Source organism: Salvia hispanica, chromosome 6 (genome assembly GCF_023119035.1).
Source record: "Salvia hispanica cultivar TCC Black 2014 chromosome 6, UniMelb_Shisp_WGS_1.0, whole genome shotgun sequence".
NCBI lineage: Eukaryota > Viridiplantae > Streptophyta > Magnoliopsida > Lamiales > Lamiaceae > Salvia > Salvia hispanica.
Genome location: NC_062970.1, coordinates 39143 through 57852, shown reverse-complemented (window position 1 = coordinate 57852; position 18710 = coordinate 39143). Strand labels below are relative to the sequence as shown.

The 18710-nt window shown below is 39.8% G+C and overlaps 5 protein-coding genes across 6 annotated transcripts; 2 read left to right on the top strand and 3 right to left on the bottom strand.

Annotated features, from left to right (window-relative positions):
* Positions 1–23: 23 nt before the first annotated feature.
* Positions 24–4740, top strand: LOC125194114 (pentatricopeptide repeat-containing protein At2g13600-like). 2 transcript variants are annotated; one of them, XM_048092157.1, is made up of 7 exons: positions 140–554; positions 3094–3153; positions 3220–3302; positions 4129–4193; positions 4272–4305; positions 4385–4455; positions 4535–4740. In XM_048092157.1, exons 1-7 carry the CDS (start codon positions 251–253, stop codon positions 4623–4625), a joined length of 708 nt encoding a protein of 235 aa, XP_047948114.1. In that variant the 5' UTR covers positions 140–250; the 3' UTR covers positions 4626–4740. The 2 variants fall into 2 exon arrangements, with proteins under 2 accessions (XP_047948113.1, XP_047948114.1); XM_048092156.1 differs by lacking the exons at positions 4129–4193; positions 4272–4305; positions 4385–4455; positions 4535–4740 and adding an exon at positions 848–2942 and having other exon boundaries at positions 24–554; positions 3220–3289.
* Positions 4741–4857: 117 nt separating this feature from the next.
* Positions 4858–5846, bottom strand: LOC125194115. The gene is made up of 3 exons (XM_048092158.1): positions 5825–5846; positions 5650–5745; positions 4858–5557 (listed from the first exon to the last, which is right to left on the bottom strand). Exons 2-3 carry the CDS (start codon positions 5707–5709, stop codon positions 4982–4984), a joined length of 636 nt encoding a protein of 211 aa, XP_047948115.1. The 5' UTR covers positions 5710–5745; positions 5825–5846; the 3' UTR covers positions 4858–4981.
* Positions 5847–9210: 3364 nt separating this feature from the next.
* Positions 9211–12937, bottom strand: LOC125193179 (cytochrome P450 71AP13-like). The gene is given in 4 exon segments (XM_048090934.1): positions 9211–9871; positions 9874–10147; positions 10409–11314; positions 12695–12937. Coding segments are annotated over 4 exon segments (1770 nt in total). The 3' UTR covers positions 9211–9524.
* A 471-nt stretch (positions 12938–13408) lies between these two features.
* LOC125196292 (probable polyamine transporter At3g19553) lies at positions 13409–15943 on the top strand. Its single transcript, XM_048094747.1, has 2 exons — positions 13409–14592; positions 15326–15943. The coding sequence occupies exons 1-2, from the start codon at positions 13607–13609 to the stop codon at positions 15861–15863; spliced, it is 1524 nt and encodes a 507-aa protein (XP_047950704.1). The 5' UTR covers positions 13409–13606; the 3' UTR covers positions 15864–15943.
* A 659-nt stretch (positions 15944–16602) lies between these two features.
* LOC125196293 (UDP-glucuronate 4-epimerase 4-like) lies at positions 16603–18229 on the bottom strand. Its single transcript, XM_048094748.1, has one exon. The coding sequence runs from the start codon at positions 18153–18155 to the stop codon at positions 16884–16886; it is 1272 nt and encodes a 423-aa protein (XP_047950705.1). The 5' UTR covers positions 18156–18229; the 3' UTR covers positions 16603–16883.
* Positions 18230–18710: the final 481 nt, after the last annotated feature.

The window sequence follows — 18710 nt, the reverse complement described above, 5'->3', positions numbered from 1 at the left end:
CATATACTATAGTATAACATTAGTACTCCACTTATTGTTTAAAATTATTTAGGTACTAAAAACGTTACTACGTAATTAATTTTCAGAAAATGAAAAAACATTTTATATGGACGAGGTATATAGTAGTATACGATTTGGGAAGAAACTTTCAGTGTAAATTTCCCCCACTAACACAAAAAGGGAATACACGATTTGGGAAGAACTTGAATCCCTAATTAGGAGTGTTTATCAGTTGATAGATAAATCCCTAATGGCAGCAATGAGAGCGGCACCTACCGCGGCGATGCTTGCTCGATCAATCTTCCGGCCTCCACTTCATGCGCAATTCTCAGTTCGTTTTTTTCGCGCCTCGCCATCGCCCGGTGGCTTCACCTTGCTGCGGTGGCGAGCGCCGACTGGTTACTGCGCCGTGAGGTGCAGTTCTTCGAAATCCGGCGGCCAGGACAAGAAGTCGCCTGCGCGCCTGGTGGAGGTTCAGCGACTTTTGGACGAAGCAGAGGAACGGTATAAAGCTGCCGGAGGTGGCGCCGAGCCCATTCCTCAAATAACTCTAGGTATAGTTTTTAGATTCGTCCGTTTTGATGTTTTGTTTTCTGCCTTTTTTATTTTTCCCTTTGAAGTTAGTTTTTGGTTGCACTAAGTTTTTATGTCAGAATGATTAATGAATTAATTATTCGGTTGTTTTGTGTGCTTTACTCGGAAATTTGATTTCTGGTGCATTATGCATAGTTAATACGACAAAGATTTTATGGTAATTACCTTGATTGAAAAAGGGATAAAGCTAAGCTGAAACAAATTGACTCAACTGTTTGTAGTGATGATTAAAAGGGAGCTTGATAAAATGCAGATGAAATCCCTTCTAATTATCCATCGCGTAATGGAATGGGAAGAAATTATTCAGTTTATGTCAACAAACTCTCTCTCACTCATTCATCTTCATTTTTTGCGAAACTCTTGGAAACCTGCACAAAATCCAAGTCTGCACGCGATGTATGCGCAACTCATGCTTGTGTTCTCAAATCCCAGTTCAGTGATGAAGTTTTCATCAACAACAGGCTCATTGATGTTTACGGGAAATGTGGGTGTCTCAAGTATGCCCAAAAACTGTTTGGTAATATGCCAACAAGAAATGCCTTTAGTTATAACTCGATCATAGGTGCATTAGTGGCATCAGGTTCTATTGTTGAGGCTGAAAGAGTTTTTATTGCAATGCCTGAATCCGATCAGTGTTCATGGAACTTAATGATTTCTGGTTTTGCTCAGCTCGAGGTGTTTGATAGGTCGTTGGAGCATTTTGCAAAAATGCACTATGAGAACTTTGTATTGAATGAATACAGCTATGGTAGTGCGCTTAGTGCTTGTGCCGGACTAAGAGATGTTGTAATGGGTACACAAATTCATGGCTCTCTGGCTAAGTCGAGGTTTTTGTCTGATGTTTATATGGGGTCTGCACTTGTTGATATGTATGCTAAGTGTGGGGATGTGGATTGTGCTGAAAAGGCTTTTCTTGGAATAAGGGAGCGGAATATTGTGTCTTGGAATAGTATGATTACTTGTTATGAACAAAATGGGCCGGCGAATGAAGCGCTTGAGGTTTTTCGTAAGATGATGGAATGTGGAATTCAGCCGGATGAGATGACTCTAGCGAGCGTTGTTAGTGCATGTGCAAGCCTCTCTGCTCTTAAAGAAGGCATGGAAATTCATGCACGAGTGGTGAAATATGATAAGTTATGCAATGATCTTGTGATATCCAATGCACTAGTTGATATGTATGCCAAATGTAGAAAGATAAAGGAAGCACGGTGGATTTTTGATCGGATGCCGATAAGAAATGTGGTCTCTGAGACATCAATAATTAGTGGCTATGCCAAAGCTGCTAGTGTTGAAGCTGCAAGAAGTGTGTTTTCCAAGATGATGGAAAGGAATGTTGTGTCATGGAATGCACTTATTGCTGGGTACACACAGAATGGGGACAACGAAGAGGCATTGCGTTTGTTTCTTCTCTTGAAAAGGGAAGCTATGTGGCCTACACACTATACATTTGGAAACCTACTGAATGCTTGTGCAAATCTTGCTGACTTGAAGCTTGGTAGACAATCTCATAGCCATGTCCTGAAGCAGGGACTTCGATTCCAACATGGCCTTGAATCGGATGTTTTCGTTGGTAATTCTCTGATCGACATGTATATGAAATGTGGGTCGGTTGAAGATGGGAGCAAAGTGTTTAACACCATGATTGAAAGAGACGTTGTTTCATTCAATGCCATGATTGTGGGATTTGCACAAAACGGACAAGCGGGGGAAGCCATTGAGCTGTTTAGGCAAATGCTGGAGTGTGGAGAAAACCCAGATGATGTGACCATGATTGGAGTTCTCTGTGCCTGTAGTCATGCAGGATTAGTTGAAGAAGGGCGTCACTACTTCGACTCAATGAGGAAGGAGTACAGTCTAGAACCTAAGAAGGACCATTACACATGTATGGTTGATTTACTAGGTCGAGCTGGTATGCTCATCGAGGCTAAGAACTTGATACTCTCTATGCCAATCCCTCCTGACGGTGTTGTGTGGGGATCTTTGCTTGCATCTTGCAAAGTTCACCACAATGTTGAGTTGGGCAATTTTGTTGCTGAAAAACTTATAGAGATTGATCCCCAGAATTCTGGGCCTTACGTTCTGCTCTCAAACATGTATGCTGAGGTTGGGAAATGGAGAGATGTTACGAGGGTTCGGAAGCTGATGAGATGTCATGGTGTAGTCAAACAGCCCGGTTGTAGCTGGATTGAGATTGGGAGCCATGTGCATGTTTTCATGGCCAAAGATAGTAGACATTCACAGAAGAGGGAAATATATTCATTATTGAGAATTCTTGCTAAGATGATGAAGATGAAAGGATATGCTCCTATTGTTACTGATTTTTTATGCTGATAACGAAAAAGAATAAAGCAAGTGGAGTTTGTTTTATGAGAGACATATTTATCAATTGAATTATTGTTAAAATTTGTATGTTACCAGATTCGTTCTAGGAAAATAATTATGATAGAGTAGAATGTCTGAATATTGGCACATTTTCAACACTTTTTTTTCTTTATGCAGATCATGTTTCTGTAAGCTATGCCAGGAGTAGTGGGCCTGGAGGGCAAAATGTCAACAAAGGTGTGTGATGCCTCATTTTATCGTATTTGATTGGCCGCATTGCTAAGTAGGTTTGTATGTCTGCAGTAAACACGAAGGTGGATATGCGATTTAATGTTAAAAAGGCACATTGGTTGAGTGAATGGGTGAGGGAGAGGATAATGCAAACGGTGAGGTGTTACTTTCTATGTTCCTATTTACCATATTAGTATTTGATTTTGAAAAGCATGTGTGTTGCTTGCCCCTCATGTTCTATTCCATCAAATCCTTGGCACCCTTTCTTATTTGTTGTACACCATCTCAGACTCTTAGTTTTTTATTTTGAGCTCACCCTTGGCACTATCGCCAGAGTTTTTTATGACTGTTGTTTTCTTTATTACATATGCATTACTGATTGCAAATGAAAGACGTGATAGAATTATGAGTCTGTCCCATCAGATATCTGGTTTACTCTTCGAGTTTTATGCAATATGCGTCAATTTCTTTCAGCCTTGGGCATCTTCCTATATATAGTTAGATGAAGACGGAGAACAAGATGTTTCTTTCTATCCTAAGCAGAAAAGTTGTTAGTTGTCGAACATAAGTTAGTTATGTCCTCTTCATCTTAATATTATTTTCATCAAGTTGACAAGGCTTCTAGTTTATCTCACATTGGAAATGCATGTTACCATCATCTAAAATATCTGATCTTTCCTTTCAAATCTCAATTTTGTTTGTGTTTTACGCCATTGTTAATCAGGTTCAACCAAATTTCTCTATGTTACAATATGGTTTTATTTTTTCTTTTGCCACGTATATACTGCTGCAATGAGATCCTATCCAGCATCTCATAAGCAGCAGATTCCCATGGACCTGTCTATCAAATCCCTGACATTTTACATGTATGTTATTTAGCTTATAACAAGCAGAGCTTATCCTTCTAATCATCTCCTGGTTCATGGAGTATTTTGTTTTGGAGACAATCATCTTTTTAATCCCAACTTATATTGGTGGCAGGAGAAGAACCGGATCAACAAGGACGGGGAGATTGTTATTTCGTCAACAAAGACTAGAACTCAAAAGTAAAACTCGATCACCACACCTTTTTCTTTAACAAGAAACAAGAGCAATTGTTTACATGGTATTCTGTTTGTTTATAGGGGCAACATTGAAGATGCATTGGCAAAACTACAGGTGATTAATTATGAAAAGATATATTCATGTTGTGTTGGGCAACTGGAAAGTTAATTAGTTGTGGATGGAATGGACGCAGGCTATTATCGATGCTGCTTCATATGTACCCCCACCTCCTTCACAAGAGACTGTAAAAAAGATAGCGAAACTGTGAGCAACTCTTGCTGCTTAATTAATTTCAACAAAATGCAATATCATGTTAACTAAGTGTTCCTTTCTTACTCCATAGGTCTGCTATTGGGGAGCAGAAACGACTCGACACCAAGAAATCCCACTCGCAAAAGAAAGCTCTACGAAGAAGCCGAGACAGTTGGGACTAAATAATAATATCTCTCATTGTTAGAAAGCACTATATATGCGGTTTATCTATCTTGTAGGAGTACTACATATCTTAAATGGCCTTCCTATAATATACAGTTTCATAGTTTTATTTAATGTCAACTGCATGATAAAGATTTGCTACTTGGGTGCATTTGGCACCTTATTTTTACTCATTCATCCCCTCTCTCTCTCTTTCTGTGTTCAGGCTAAAGCAGATCCACTAGTGGTGGATTCTGTAAAGAGTCAACTCTTCTCCCTTATATACAAATGGTACAGTTATACAAAAGCTAAGAAAAGGCCAAAAAAAGAAAAAAAAGGTGCAGTTAAGAAGGTAACATTGATTGCAACTGAAAGTTCATCTCCTAAAAACCATCTCTTCTCCTGACCGGCTGTCAATGTGTTTGATCCACCTGCTCCGGCCAGTGACCACGGCGGCACCAGAGGCGGCGCCGACATGCGCGATGTGCAGTCCATTCCCGACCGGCAAGAACACCGACCGCACGATCCTCAACTTCCCCTGCCGCCACCGGAAATCGTCGGCTGCATCGGAGCTAGCGTTCTTACACACCACAACCGCCCCTCTCCGCCCCAACCTGGCCGCCCTCAGAATCCTGGCGAGATCATTCCGGCGCCAGTCCAGCACGAGGAAATCGATCCCCTCGAGCCCCTCCATGGCCTCCTCCGGGCGCCCCACCACCACCTCAGCTGCGCGGCCGGACTCCCTCATCGCCTCCACGTACTCCGCCCTCGACTCCTCGTCCGCCACCACGCATACATGCCTCCCCCCGCTGTGCCGCGCCGCCACCGCTAGGCCGACGCTCGCCGCGATCGCCCCGCCCCGCCTCCACGTCTCCACCACCACCTGCGCGTTCCACCCCGCGGCCATCGCCGAAACCAGCTCCGCCGCACTTGATTCGTTGAAGATCTCGCACTGCATGGAATAAAGAAATTCGATTAATAACTATAACTTGCCAAGAAATCAAAACAACATTAATAGGATCTTTTTGGGTTTGGATTCCATACAGATTTGACGGTGTCGATGAGAGCTTTCGACGCCGTCTCCGGTGACCAAATGAGCTTCATTCTTGAAGACCTTTTTTGGTAGGTGTTCAACTTTGCCTATCAAAGGAGAAATGTATAGTGATGTGAGAGAATTAGGTTTTTATAATGGGAGTTGATGAGAATTTGCATTAATTACCAAAAATCTAAAGTGGAGATCATGGGATTTCAATAATCTGCTTCTGCACTTATCCTCTTCCGTCTTTGATCGCTTATCATCCCCATTTCTTATATTAATGCAAATATGTAAAATTTAGCAAGTCAATGGAATACTTAGATGGCTTTGGGTGGCTTACCAAATTAATAGTATTATTTTTAGTATATAGTTAGTGGCAATAGTTATGATTAAACTCACAATTCTTATTCTAAAAGTCAGCTTTAATTGAATATACGTATATACAGTATTTTTTAAAAATCTTTTGTACTTCATGATTTTGACATGAAAAAGTGAGTATTGTAAATTGTTTGGACAAATGGAAAGTGATAATTATTTTAAGAAGGGATTGAAAGTAGCAAATTTTTGTTGGACAGTAAAGTGTTGTATTTAATTTTTTAGAAATTAATAGTACCATTTTATAAAACATTGGTAGGCCTTCTAAAATTATACTATATCTCGACATATGTATACTATCATTTAATTTGAACAAATTGTATCCATACGTCTGAGTATGTTTCTTAAGTGAGGTGTATATATAAGAATATATGAATTTTCTTATCACTATTATTATAATATATTGTTGTTACTTATTATTACTGTATTATTTATTGGGATATATCAAGTATTGACGAAGGAAGGGAAGGGAATTGAAGGGAAATGAATAACTACTTTACCTCTGTAGTCATTTTCATATTGGCTCAAAGTTGACAAATTGAATACTAATTCGTTCTTGAATATATATAGTTGTACCTTTTAGCTGTTTTGGAGTGACAAATTAGACCTTTTTTCACACAAATTCTCGTAACTTGTTTGGCCGGTTTCCATTATCTTAACTATTGCAGAGTGGTAGGCGATGATATGTAGCATAACTTGATTGATCAAATGTTTCCACTTTAATTAATCAATGAGTTGTGAATTTCCCTGAGTTCGTGTATAGGAGATTGAGTCTTAATTAACTCTGAAATAAAATACTTATTCCAATTGGAATGTTCTGATTTTATCTGAGTGTATTCACGTAATTTTGAGGTTTGGCAAAAATTTTGCCTTTCGATAACCACCGTATTGATTAAATGATCGTTTTTTAGTCGGAAAATAATTTTTTGATTTTTTTCTACACCGTGTGAGAATTCTTCTAGTGCTCGTCACCCTTTTTTATAGGAAATGAATAAGCTATTTTACAAATAGTTTATTCAACAAAAAATACTTGATAACCTTATACTACAACTTTGAAAAGTTGTTGAAATTTCCGTTACATCAAGTGATGCTGTGAATTGAAATAAGAACATTAGCATCAGGTTACCAAGTTTGTGATTAAAATGTGATAATAGTGGAAATAATGAGTAGTCAATTGACTAATAGTACTAGCTTAGAAAATTGAGAACATGTAGAAGATAGTGGTAAATAAAAAAACAAGAATGATAATAATTTATAAGTGAATTGGTAGTAGTATAATACAGTAGTGACATCGTAAAACTTTTATACCTTTGCTGTATACAGCATTAGTTTGATTAATTTTAGGCTGTAGAGAGAGAGTCAGAGAGAGAGTTGATGTGATTTTTTTTTATTTCCTATTTAATTATCTGGTTAAGTTTTCTTTGCATTCTCTGTAATATGGAGTAAATAATAAGAAATGCTACGTCAGTATGAAGTATTGGTGTAAAATTAAATAAGGAGTATAAATTGAGTCCATCTTTGATTTATCATACTATATTACTCCATTTCATTTATCAATGAGATAATTCCAAACATCCCTATATTATATTATTCTCTATCTTGAGGAACAAAACAAAACAGTAGTTCAAGGCACAGATGATCAAAGATAAGTTCTAGCAGTACTACTACAAGAACCTTATAGAAAATCTAAGGTTCTCTATCTACTAGACATTTTTAATTTGGCAATGTTTTAAACTCTGAACCATTCAACTTTATTATTCCTTTGTTTATTGAGGCGTCGTTTTATTCGGTGCCGTTTATCTTTTTTATTCAATCCATTCATTTGTTTGTTTTAAAGAAATTTGCAGTGAATTATCATGCTACTGTACTCCTCCCGACCCATATTATTTGAGTCATTTTTTTTGCACCCGTTTTAATAAAATGATAGTAATAAATAGTTAAGTGTAGAAAGAGTAAACTAAAAGAGAGAATAATATAGAGAAAAGTCTTCTCGTTCGTATTTTTTTTTACTTTATTTTTTCTCTATTTTAACTAATTTTTATATTTTTTTCTAAAATGAGTGGAAAAAAGAAAAGTAACTTACGTGAGACATAGTAGATAACAGGCAACTACATATAACTAATTATTTAATTTGGTAAAACGTCAATAAATCCATGTTGTACTGCAAATTATAGTGTACTGTAGTATAAATATTATGACTAATAAAACTATTTGAAGTCGAAACAAAATAAGTGGCTTATTAGGGCCCACCATGAAGTTGACTGTACGAAACCCTGACCAAAACATTTGTATTTTTACTACAAAAACAAAATATAACGGTTACAAGGCGGCAATAGCGTTGACTATAGGAGAGATATGCCACGCCAGATCTAGGTTTGTATTTCAATACTTATACATCAACTAATAAAGTAGCTGTAAATTAATCACGGAGGGTTACTTTATTCTTTTGGGTAGAGATCTTTTTTTTTTTTTAAATTAAGTGTTCCTACGTAAGCATCTACTACTTGAAGATTATTGTATAATGAGTAGTAAATAAAAGTCGGTTATGCTCAAGCGGTTCAATGGATAATCATTTTGCGGAATTTTCATAGTAAGCTATTAATTTAAATTTTTTTTAGGGATGTGTGTATTATCAAGGGAATTGAATGTATGACTGACATGTTTTATTCATACACTATGGAGTGGAGTTGTTTGGTAGCTATTCCTTCCGTCCATAAATAAGAGTCTCATTTTTTTTAGCACGAATTTTAAGAATTATTAAATAAATAAATAAAAATTTAGTGAAATTTGTATTCCTTCCATCCATAAATAAGAGTCTCATTTTTTTCGGCACGAATTTTAAGAATTACTAAAAAAATAAAAAAAAAATTAGTGAAATTTGCATCTCACTTGTACATTAGTTTTAAATGAAATGCGAATGAAATGAGTTAGTGGAATGTGAGACACTATTACCAATTTTATTAAGTGAGACAATTAAATTAAGAGTTTTAATAAAGGCCTTGTTAAAATAGTTTTATTAAGTGAAACAATTAAATTAAGTGATTTAATAAAGGCCTTGTTAAATTGACTCATTCAAAGGCCCAAATAAATTATAGCCCAGCAGCAAAAAAACCTAATTCAACTCCATTTTCTCTCTGCCCAATAATAAGAAAAAAGCCCATTATAACTTATGTTTCTCTCAGCCCAACAGCAAATTAACCAAACTCATGTACTAACACGAATAATAGTACTCTAGATCATTACAACATTCTTCCTTCCACCAAATAATGTCTTAACATTTCAAAATGTCTATAATTTAAAATTACATTTATATTTTTTCATTTTAGATTAGTGGGTCTCACACTCCACTAGATAATTACAATCATAATTTATTATTAAACTAATAACTAATACTCCTACATATAAAAGTAGATACACACTTCACTGACTCTTGTCACTTACTTTATTCACATTTCATAAAACTCGCACGGTATCAAATTCAGACTTTGAATCGTGGATGAATGGAGTACTAATTTTGAGTTTTAGAACCCAAAACATGGTGGTTGGCAACAACGAGGAGAGGCGATTTCCGGTGCATGGTGATGCCAAAAACCTCGGTCATGTCAAGATCATCAGGCTTAACCTGATGCGGCAGCTCCCAATCAAATTGATGGACAAGCTGCGCCAATCCCATCTCCACAGTCGCCAAACCGAAGGTTATAGCAGGGCAAATTCTCCTGCCCGCTCCAAAAGGAATCAGCTCGAAATGCTGGCCCCTAAAATCAATGTCTGAGTTCAAGAATCTATTGGGATCAAACTCCTCTGGATTCTCCCAGTATTCAGCGTCCCTACCTATGGCCCATGCATTGATGAACTCTTGGCCGGAATGGTATGGCCGTTGATCGTGATTTGTGCCATGGATTCACGAGGGAGAAGTAGAGGTGCAGGAGGGTGCAATCTCATGACTTCTTTGATCACGGCTTTCATGTACTTTAGGTTAGGAAGATCAGTTTCAGACACCATTTCTTTTTCTCCGACTACATTTCTTACCTCGGACTGGAGGATTTTGAGGATTTCTGGATGAGTTAGCAGCTCTGTCATGGTCCAATCCAAGGTTATGAATGATGTGTCCGTTCCTGCTGCAAACATATCCTGCACCCAAACACAAATTAAATACCTATCATCATTACTTGCATATGACAATAAAATGCAATTTTTGGAGTTACATAAGTATAATATCTATGTATTCTTCCTAAGTAAAAGATACTAGTATAAAAGTTGTCATGTAGGACGATCATTGGAATACATTTATATATGGAGTACAATAATGGGAGTATTTTTGTCGATATTGTAGATTGCAATAAATAAAAGCAGTGAAATTATGGAGTAGTAAAAACAAAAATAGGAAGTTACCAAGAGGATAGCTTTAACATTATCCATGGTGAGTGGAATATGGGCATCTCCATTTGTGAGCAAGTGAAGCAAAATATCGACAAAATCCATATACTGGGCTTGTGTTGTGTGCATCTTCTCCTCAATAACATCACTAAAAAGCTTATCAAACCGCTGGAAAGCACGCCTCAGTCTCCCCCTATGCCCCGTCAGCACCTGCAAAATCTCCATGGAGGGGAAGAAATCCCCGAGGGAAAGCCCCCCAAGCAGTTCCTGATACTCATCAAGCATCTCCTTAAACCCAAACCTCTCATACTCTCCGCCGCCAGAGAAGTCCTTGCCGAACACAATCCGGCAGAGAACGTCGCTGGCGTACAGATTCAGCAGCTTCGACAGGTCGACAGCACCGGTGGCGCTGGCCGACACACGGCGGACGAGCCTAGAAGCTTCCTCGGCTCTAACGGAGGAAAAGGATTGAACCCTTTTGGCGCTGAGCAGCTCGAGGGTGCAGAGCTTCCTGGTGCTCCGCCAGTGGGGGCCGTAGGGGGCGAAGGCGACGTCGGTGCAGTTGTAGAAGAGCGTTTTGGCCGCGGAGATCTCGGGCCGGGTTGCGAGGGCGAGGTCGTGAGTTTTGAGGGCTTCCTTGGCGGTGGCGGCAGAAGAGAGGATGACGGTGGGGATCTCACCCAGCTGGAGGTGGAAGAGGGGGCCGTATTTTTTGGAGAGGGAGAGGAGGGAGAGGTGGGGGTGCTTGCCGAGGAGGTGGAGGTTGCCGATCAGCGGGAGCCTGGGGGGCCCAGGTAGCCTTGTGGGTTTTTTAGAGGGAGAGAGGAAGATTAATGTGCCTAGCCCCAGTAGTATGGGGAGAAGAAGAAGAAGAAGGTAGCCTTCCTGCAACAGCTGGACTGGATTCACTGTTGTATGATTCTGATTTTTTATGGAGTATATTTCAACTCTCTTATTTATAAGGGTTTCATTCTCTGGAAATTTTTAAATAAAATAAATAGGAATATTTACGTAGGTATAGACAAAACTCTCTTCATATTCCGTATCGGTGTATGCATGCATGATTACTTGATCTGTATAATGTTAATAACACACTCATGTTTAATTTTTCATTAATTATTTACTATTATTGATTATTTAAATAAAATAAAGGTTATAAAGTTTTATCTGAAATATTTTAGGAGTCGTTTGGTTAGTATAATTCAGCCAAAATTGCTGATTTTTTACAGTTAATAATACAATACAGGAATAACAATCTTTACATAAAAGCACAATAATCATTTTTATTTTCATCTCATTTTACCATCCAAGTTTTTAGCTTATTGAATAGGTGGAGTAAGTATTTTAAAATTAACATTATTATTCATCGAATATTAATTAAATGGTGGAATATATCAGCTTCCTGATATTGTCATTATACATGGTTAGAGTGAGAGGACCACACTCAGTCAATTTTTAAGGAAGATTGTAGCATCCGATTTCACTTTGCCAACTTAAATGAGATATTTTTGGGGGGTTACAGGTTTAGTGGACATCATTTAATACTAGTAGTATTATTTTAGAATATTGTTTAATATACCTCTACACTAGATAAAATAGTTTTGTACTTAAAGATTTTTTGTTTCAATTTGTGATAAAATCCTACTTACTATGAAGTATACTCCCTTCGTCCTGAATAATTCGTCTCATTTTAACCGGGTACAAGTTTTAAGATATATAATAAAAAAGTGAATTTAAAAAGTTAATGGAATGAGAATTCTACTTTTATATATTAGTTTTATAATAAAATATACTTCCTCCGTTCCATAGTAATGGAGGCGTTTCTTTTCGGCACGGAGATTAAGAGCATCCACAATGGATATTCTAGTGGAAGCCCTAGTGAGAGCCCTAGTGGTTGCTATGTCAGCATGCCCTATCTTTCTGCAATGGTGGAGCCCTAGTGCATGCCCTATCTCTTATCCACTTTTCATTTCAATTTTAAATCATTATTTTTTAATTTTATTTTTAATTACTATAAAATACCAAAATATATTATTTTAAACACCACAAATGCAAAAAAAAAAAAAAAAACTACATTACTTAATTGAAAAGTGGAACTACATCATACTTAGCTAAAAAAAAAACTACATTAAAACTAAAATACTAAAAAAAAGAAAAAACCAAACTAGTCATCTAAATTCAACCTCTGGGCCAAATTCTTGATCATATTCTTAGTCCTCTGTCGGGCTTCCGGATCGGTTTCTTCACGAAGGCTGTTTTGGGCGTCATGTATAAACCTATACTCAACCACCTTGCGATAACCTCCGAACTCCTCGATTGCCCTGTCCATGAGCTGAGCATATGGAGGAGGCGTAGCCTGCAGGGGGGCCGCCGATCCAAATGCGCCCGCCTTCGCCTTCCCTTTGGCCTGGTGGATCCTACAGATCCAGGCGTCTCAACCCGGTAGTCTTCGTGGCCGGGCCACCGGGCGCCGCCGCCGCCTCCTCCAAACATCGGCATATCGTCGTCGACATTATTCGGGCTTGGGTATTGACTCGGATCCATTGTTGAAAGTGTGGATATTGAGAGAATATAGAAGAGAAAGTGAAAGGTTTGGTGAAAAGTGAAGAAAATGGAGTATTTATAGTGGTTTAAATTAGGGTTAAATAATTAAAAAAAAAAACCGAAAAAATCGGGCTTGGGCTCGGGCGCGCCTCGGAAGTGTGTTAACTTTTACTAAAAAGGGAAATGACTCTATTACTATGGAACGTACTAAAATGGCAAAATGATTCTATTACTATGGAATGGAGGGAGTAAGTAAGAATGAGTTAGTGAAATATGAGATCCATTACCAAAAGTGGAAAAACTGAAATTAGACATATTATGTGGGATAAACCAAAATGGAAAAAATGGGACAAATTATTTGACATGGAGTAATTTTTTTGTGTTTGAAATTATTTTTAGAAAGTTAATTTGAAGGCCTTTTTGGTGGATCTGGAGATACCAAGGATTTCTCTCCTCTGTGCACGTGTGAATTGAAGGTTACACATGGGCGGGGTGGAGATAGAATTTACTGTGTAAACAAGTCAAACCTCCATAACCATATCTTCTCTGATTAATCCTATGCTATGCTATGAATCTGATACTTTGGTGACCGCCGATCTTTTCCCTCCCATTCTCTTCCTTCCTGTAATCAGTTATTCCCACGTGACGTGAGTCTCCCTCTCTCCCTCTATGCGCGAGGACGAGGAGAGGGAGGAGGGATTAATGGCGAAGCCAAATCCAAATCCAAATCCAAATCCAAAGCTGACGATACTACCTCTAATCGCCTTGATTTTCTACGAGGTCTCCGGAGGCCCCTTCGGCGTGGAGGATTCCGTCAGAGCTGGCGGCGGCCCTCTCCTCTCTCTCCTTGGTTTTCTAATTTTCCCCTTTTTCTGGAGCATCCCCGAAGCCCTAGTCACGGCCGAGCTCGCCACCAGTTTCCCCCAAAACGGCGGCTACGTGCTCTGGATATCGTCTGCCTTCGGCGATTTTTGGGGATTTCAGGAAGGCTTTTGGAAATGGTTCAGCGGGGTTATGGATAACGCCCTTTACCCGGTACTCTTCCTCGATTATCTCAAGCACTCTTTCCCGATTTTCAACCACACCATTGCCAGGATTCCTGCTTTGTTAGGGATCACAATGTCGTTGACCTACTTGAATTACAGAGGATTGCACATTGTTGGATTCTCAGCTGTTTTACTCGCTTGCTTCTCGCTTCTGCCGTTTGTTGTGATGGGCCTTCTGTCGATCCCCCGGATTAGGCCCAGGCGCTGGCTGGCGTTGGATCACGCCAAGCTGGATTGGAGGGGCTACTTCAATAGCTTGTTTTGGAATCTGAATTACTGGGACAATGCTAGTACGTTGGCTGGGGAGATTGAGAATCCCAGTAGGACCTTTCCCAGGGCGCTGCTGGGGGCGGTGGTGCTGGTCGTGTGCTCCTATTTGATCCCTCTGCTTGCTGGGACGGGCGCTGTGGAGACCGATCCCACTGAGTGGACTGACGGTTACTTCGCTCAGATAGGGATGCTCATCGGTGGTTCTTGGTTGAAGTGGTGGATCCAGGCTGCAGCCGCCTTGTCCAACATGGGCTTGTTTGAAGCTGAGATGAGCAGCGATGCCTACCAGCTGCTGGGGATGAGCCAGATTGGGATGCTCCCTTCTGTTTTTTCTATCAGGTTTCTTTCTTTTTACACTTGTCTATCTCTCTGTTTATGTGATACTTGATCATTACAGTCTTTACTAGATTATATTATATCTAGGAATTTATAGGTTGTTAAAGTAATTGAATAGCTGAGCTTATAAGTGAAAAAGAGAATAGTGAATTAGAGAGGGAACATTCTAGTTGGTAGAGAATTTTAGTTAGAATAGATTGGTAGGATACATATCGAAAACCATAGTGTTAAAAAAAAAATTGATTCTTGTTTATAAGATTATGAAAGAATGACTGAGTTTCTATTCTTAGCTTATAGTACTAGTATGTTATTTGGGAGCTTATTTTGCCCAATGCTGCTTAAAAGTTCATAAGTTCCTAAACAACTTGTATGTTTTTATTCAAGAGAGGATATCCTCATTCTTTAAAACAATTTTCTTGATTGATATTGTATTTATAAACGCCTCCTAAAAGCACCATGCGGACGTTTTTTCTTTAGTGGAATCTACAACGACAATAGTGGTATTCTACTAAGCAAGCACATGTAGAAGTTTTACAACAATGTACAAGTTTGGTTACTCTCCATTCCCATCTAGAGCGTAAAATGTTTGATTGGCCAATGTTGTCCTAGTTTGCTAAAAGAGTTAACACTTCAGTCTCCAGCACATGAATTATTGTTGTTTTTCCCAGTTGTCGACCATGAAAAATTTCATCTTATTCAGCTGGGAGACACTTTAACAACTGCTCCCATTTTGCAGATCAAAATACGGGACTCCCACATTCAGCATTCTGTGTTCTGCAAGTGGCGTCATATTCCTCTCATGGATGAGTTTCCAGGAGATTCTTGAATTTCTAAACTTCCTCTACGCCGTTGGAATGCTGTTCGAGTTTGCAGCCTTCATCAAGCTGCGAATACAGAAGCCAGAACTACACAGGCCTTACAAAGTCCCCTTGGATACATTTGGTGCTGCGATGCTCTGCCTGCCTCCGGTGTTGTTGCTCGTTTTGGTGATGTGTCTTGCGTCCTTGAAGACGTTCATAGTGAGCGCTGCTGTTATCTTTCTGGGATTTGTTTCGTATCCCGTCTTGAACCATGCAAAGGAGCAGAATTGGATCAAGTTCAACACAGATGAAACTACATTAAGGCCATCAACTGACTCTGATCTTGAAGGCCATTTGGAGCATCAAGAGCTCACCGATGAGGAATCTCACAACCTTCTAGCAGATTTTCCGTCTTCTACAACCGGCCAAGCTTCGGCTGTTGTCTCCTCGGAGGGGGACCCAAAGTTGGAGTAGAAGGTAACTATATATATCGATGCTCTACATGCTTTTAGCAGTAGCAGTTTATATAAAGGAAAAAGATCTTGATTTTTTCAGCTTTGGCTTCCCCACCACTATTTGAGAATTTCATTCGTGCATGAGACTGAAAAGAGAAAATGCACAAAACGGGCAGATGATAAATTAATTTAAAATATTCATGTAAACGCAGCCTTACTATCGTTCTCCAAAAAGATAGGAAATTGCTTATATATTTTCCCTAGACAATGGAATATACTCCATAAGAAAGAAAAGAACGGTTTATGGAAAGGATTTTCTCATAAACCTTGTGTTCAAACATAACCTAAGGATTTGAATTCATTCGCCAAGTTGGATAAGAGCTGCAAACTACGGTTTAATATTCACATATGCTATAATATATTTTGATAAAAATAGTTTTGGAATAAAATGAGTTAATATTTTTGCATTAGATGGTTATGTAGGAATGTGATCTAAAATATTTTTATCTGGGTTCTTGTGTACTATCAAACTGAATCATCTTTGTTATAAAGAGAACGCCTATCCTGCGGCATTTGAGCTCAAAAGTAATCCTTGTCGAAGGTACCTTAAAAACGTATTGAAAGTTATGATGAGGTAGCTAGCAATGAATATCTAATTTAGGGGGTAGCTGCATCATAATTATATGGTTGGATCACCAAAAAAACATTGTCCAAGAAGAATCCATCTTTATCAGCGACGAAACAATCATGATAAGTTGAACACACAAACGAATCATGAGAGGCATTGGCCAACTAACAAATAATGATGGCAGTTTAAGAGAGATCGAGAGATCATCTATCATCTATCATCAGCATCATGAAACACTTATTCTAAATAACTTCTCCCTGCGAAACTAATGTACAATACCTAGTTGAAATAAAACAGAGTTACATTAAGGTAATGACATTTTAATAGTTAATAAAAAAAAGCAATAATTATTGAGTCCAAGACAAGAGGTTGCACTACTACTAGTAATGGATAGCAAAATGAGATTGGAAATCACCAGGCAGTCTTCTTCTTGGACGCATAGTAACTAACGTACCACTTGACAAACCTGGCCAGCCCAGTTTCAAGATCAACAGTGGGGTTATAACCAATCTCGTTCCTGGCCAAACTTATATTGGCATGAGTGAACAAAACGTCGCCGTTCCTGGGCATCTGCAGCACCTTCTTCCTGGCCTTCACCTTGAGCAACTTCTCCAATATGCTGACCAGCTTCCCCACAGGCACGGGGCTGGTGTTCCCCAAATTGTATATCCTCAGCTGGGCTGCCCCCCTCTTGGTCCCCCCGCTGCCGGTGCTCGTCTTGGCCGTGTCCAATGCTGCCAAACAACCCTTCACCACATCATCAATGTAGGTGAAATCCCTGGCGGCCCCGTGGAAAATCTTGATCTCTTTCCCTCTCAGTATGTCCTTGGTGAAGAAGTAGTAGGCCATGTCGGGCCTCCCCCACGGCCCGTAGACGGTGAAGAAGCGCAGGCCGGTGATGGATAGGCCGTAGATGTGGTTGTAAGTGTGAGCGATCTCTTCGCCGGCCTTCTTGGTGGCGGCGTACAAGCTGGCAGGCTGATCGGTCCTGTCCTTCTCCGAGAAGGGGACCTTGGAATTGAGGCCGTAGACGGAGCTGGAGGAAGCCCAGACGATGCTGGGCTGAGGGTTTGCGTTCTTGCAGGCTTCGAGCAAGCTGACGAAGCCCTTGATGTTGCTGTGGACGTATGAATTCGGATTCTGCATTGCGTACCGGACTCCCGCCTGCGCGGCCAGGTGCATCACGTGACTGAAATGGACGATCTCGAACAACTTCGCCAGCAGAGCGCCGTCGTTTATGTCGCCCTCGATGATGTACACGCCCTGCCGTTCCAGGAGGCTTTTTCGGGCTTTCTTCAGCCCGGTTTCGTAGTAGCTGTTGAAATTGTCGAGGCCGACCACTCCGTCGCCGCGCTTCTTCAGGGCCATCGCCACGTGGGTGCCCACGAAGCCGGCGGCGCCGGTGACGAGGACGGTGAGACCGCCGCCCTTGGCCGAATTTCGGGCCTTGAGTTCCCAATTAGGGCTGAGGGTGTGGAGGCTGCGGCGCTTCCCGGCGGGGGAGGCGGCGGGGGGAGAGCAGAAGAAGAGGAGGAGGACGAAGAAGAGGAGGAGGAAGGACCAGAGGGTGAGCCTGGGGTGGAAGCGGACGCGGTGGAAGGCATACGGCGCCGATTTGAATTTGCCGGTGGAGGAGGGGATGATCGGGTCCAAGTGTGAGAGAATGGGCTTCAGTTGACTCATCGGAAATACCAGCGATTGCGTGTCTGATGTTGGGACTCCAAGGGGATTTCGCTGGCTTTTGCATTTTTATACCAACACTCTAAATTTAATTTATGTCACTTTTCAATCAGGATTTTAAATTTTTTTTTTTATTTTCAACTAGTATTTCATGATTAATTCTCGAAACTAAATACACATTCTAAATAATAAATAATCAAAGTCCAGTCCACAGCAAATGGCAATGATAGGTCACATTTATTGTGTTGGACATTTGTGATTAATATGGTCACAAATATCGTAATAATTCAAGGAAAACGCGTACTCTAATCATATTGTCATAAATCCTCCGTGATTTCATATGTATACCTGTTTTATTAATTAGAAACGTCTTTCAACTTTAATTATAATATCATTAATATGTCCTATTTTGTCTATGCAAATTAGCTAGCATAGAGTTCGCCTGACTATATGACTCAACTTTATTTTACCCAATTAATACCCGCAAGTGTACGGGGCTATCGTAGCAAACAACAAGCAAGAGTATATCGTATCCCACAGAGACAATTAAGTGTAAAC

Excerpts from the sequence above, each read along its gene's own strand:
- LOC125194114 (XM_048092156.1), top strand. The coding sequence starts at position 251 with ATGGCAGCAATGAGAGCGGCACCTACCGCGGCGATGCTTGCTCGATCA. Across the intron at positions 555-847 it reads CATTCCTCAAATAACTCTAG|ATGAAATCCCTTCTAATTAT; the intron begins GTATAGTTTTTA and ends GATAAAATGCAG.
- LOC125194115 (XM_048092158.1), bottom strand. The coding sequence starts at position 5,709 with ATGAAGCTCATTTGGTCACCGGAGACGGCGTCGAAAGCTCTCATCGAC. Across the intron at positions 5,558-5,649 it reads TCATCGACACCGTCAAATCT|TGCGAGATCTTCAACGAATC; the intron begins GTATGGAATCCA and ends TATTCCATGCAG.
- LOC125196293 (XM_048094748.1), bottom strand. The coding sequence starts at position 18,155 with ATGAGTCAACTGAAGCCCATTCTCTCACACTTGGACCCGATCATCCCC.
- LOC125196292 (XM_048094747.1), top strand. The coding sequence starts at position 13,607 with ATGCGCGAGGACGAGGAGAGGGAGGAGGGATTAATGGCGAAGCCAAAT. Across the intron at positions 14,593-15,325 it reads CCTTCTGTTTTTTCTATCAG|ATCAAAATACGGGACTCCCA; the intron begins GTTTCTTTCTTT and ends CCCATTTTGCAG.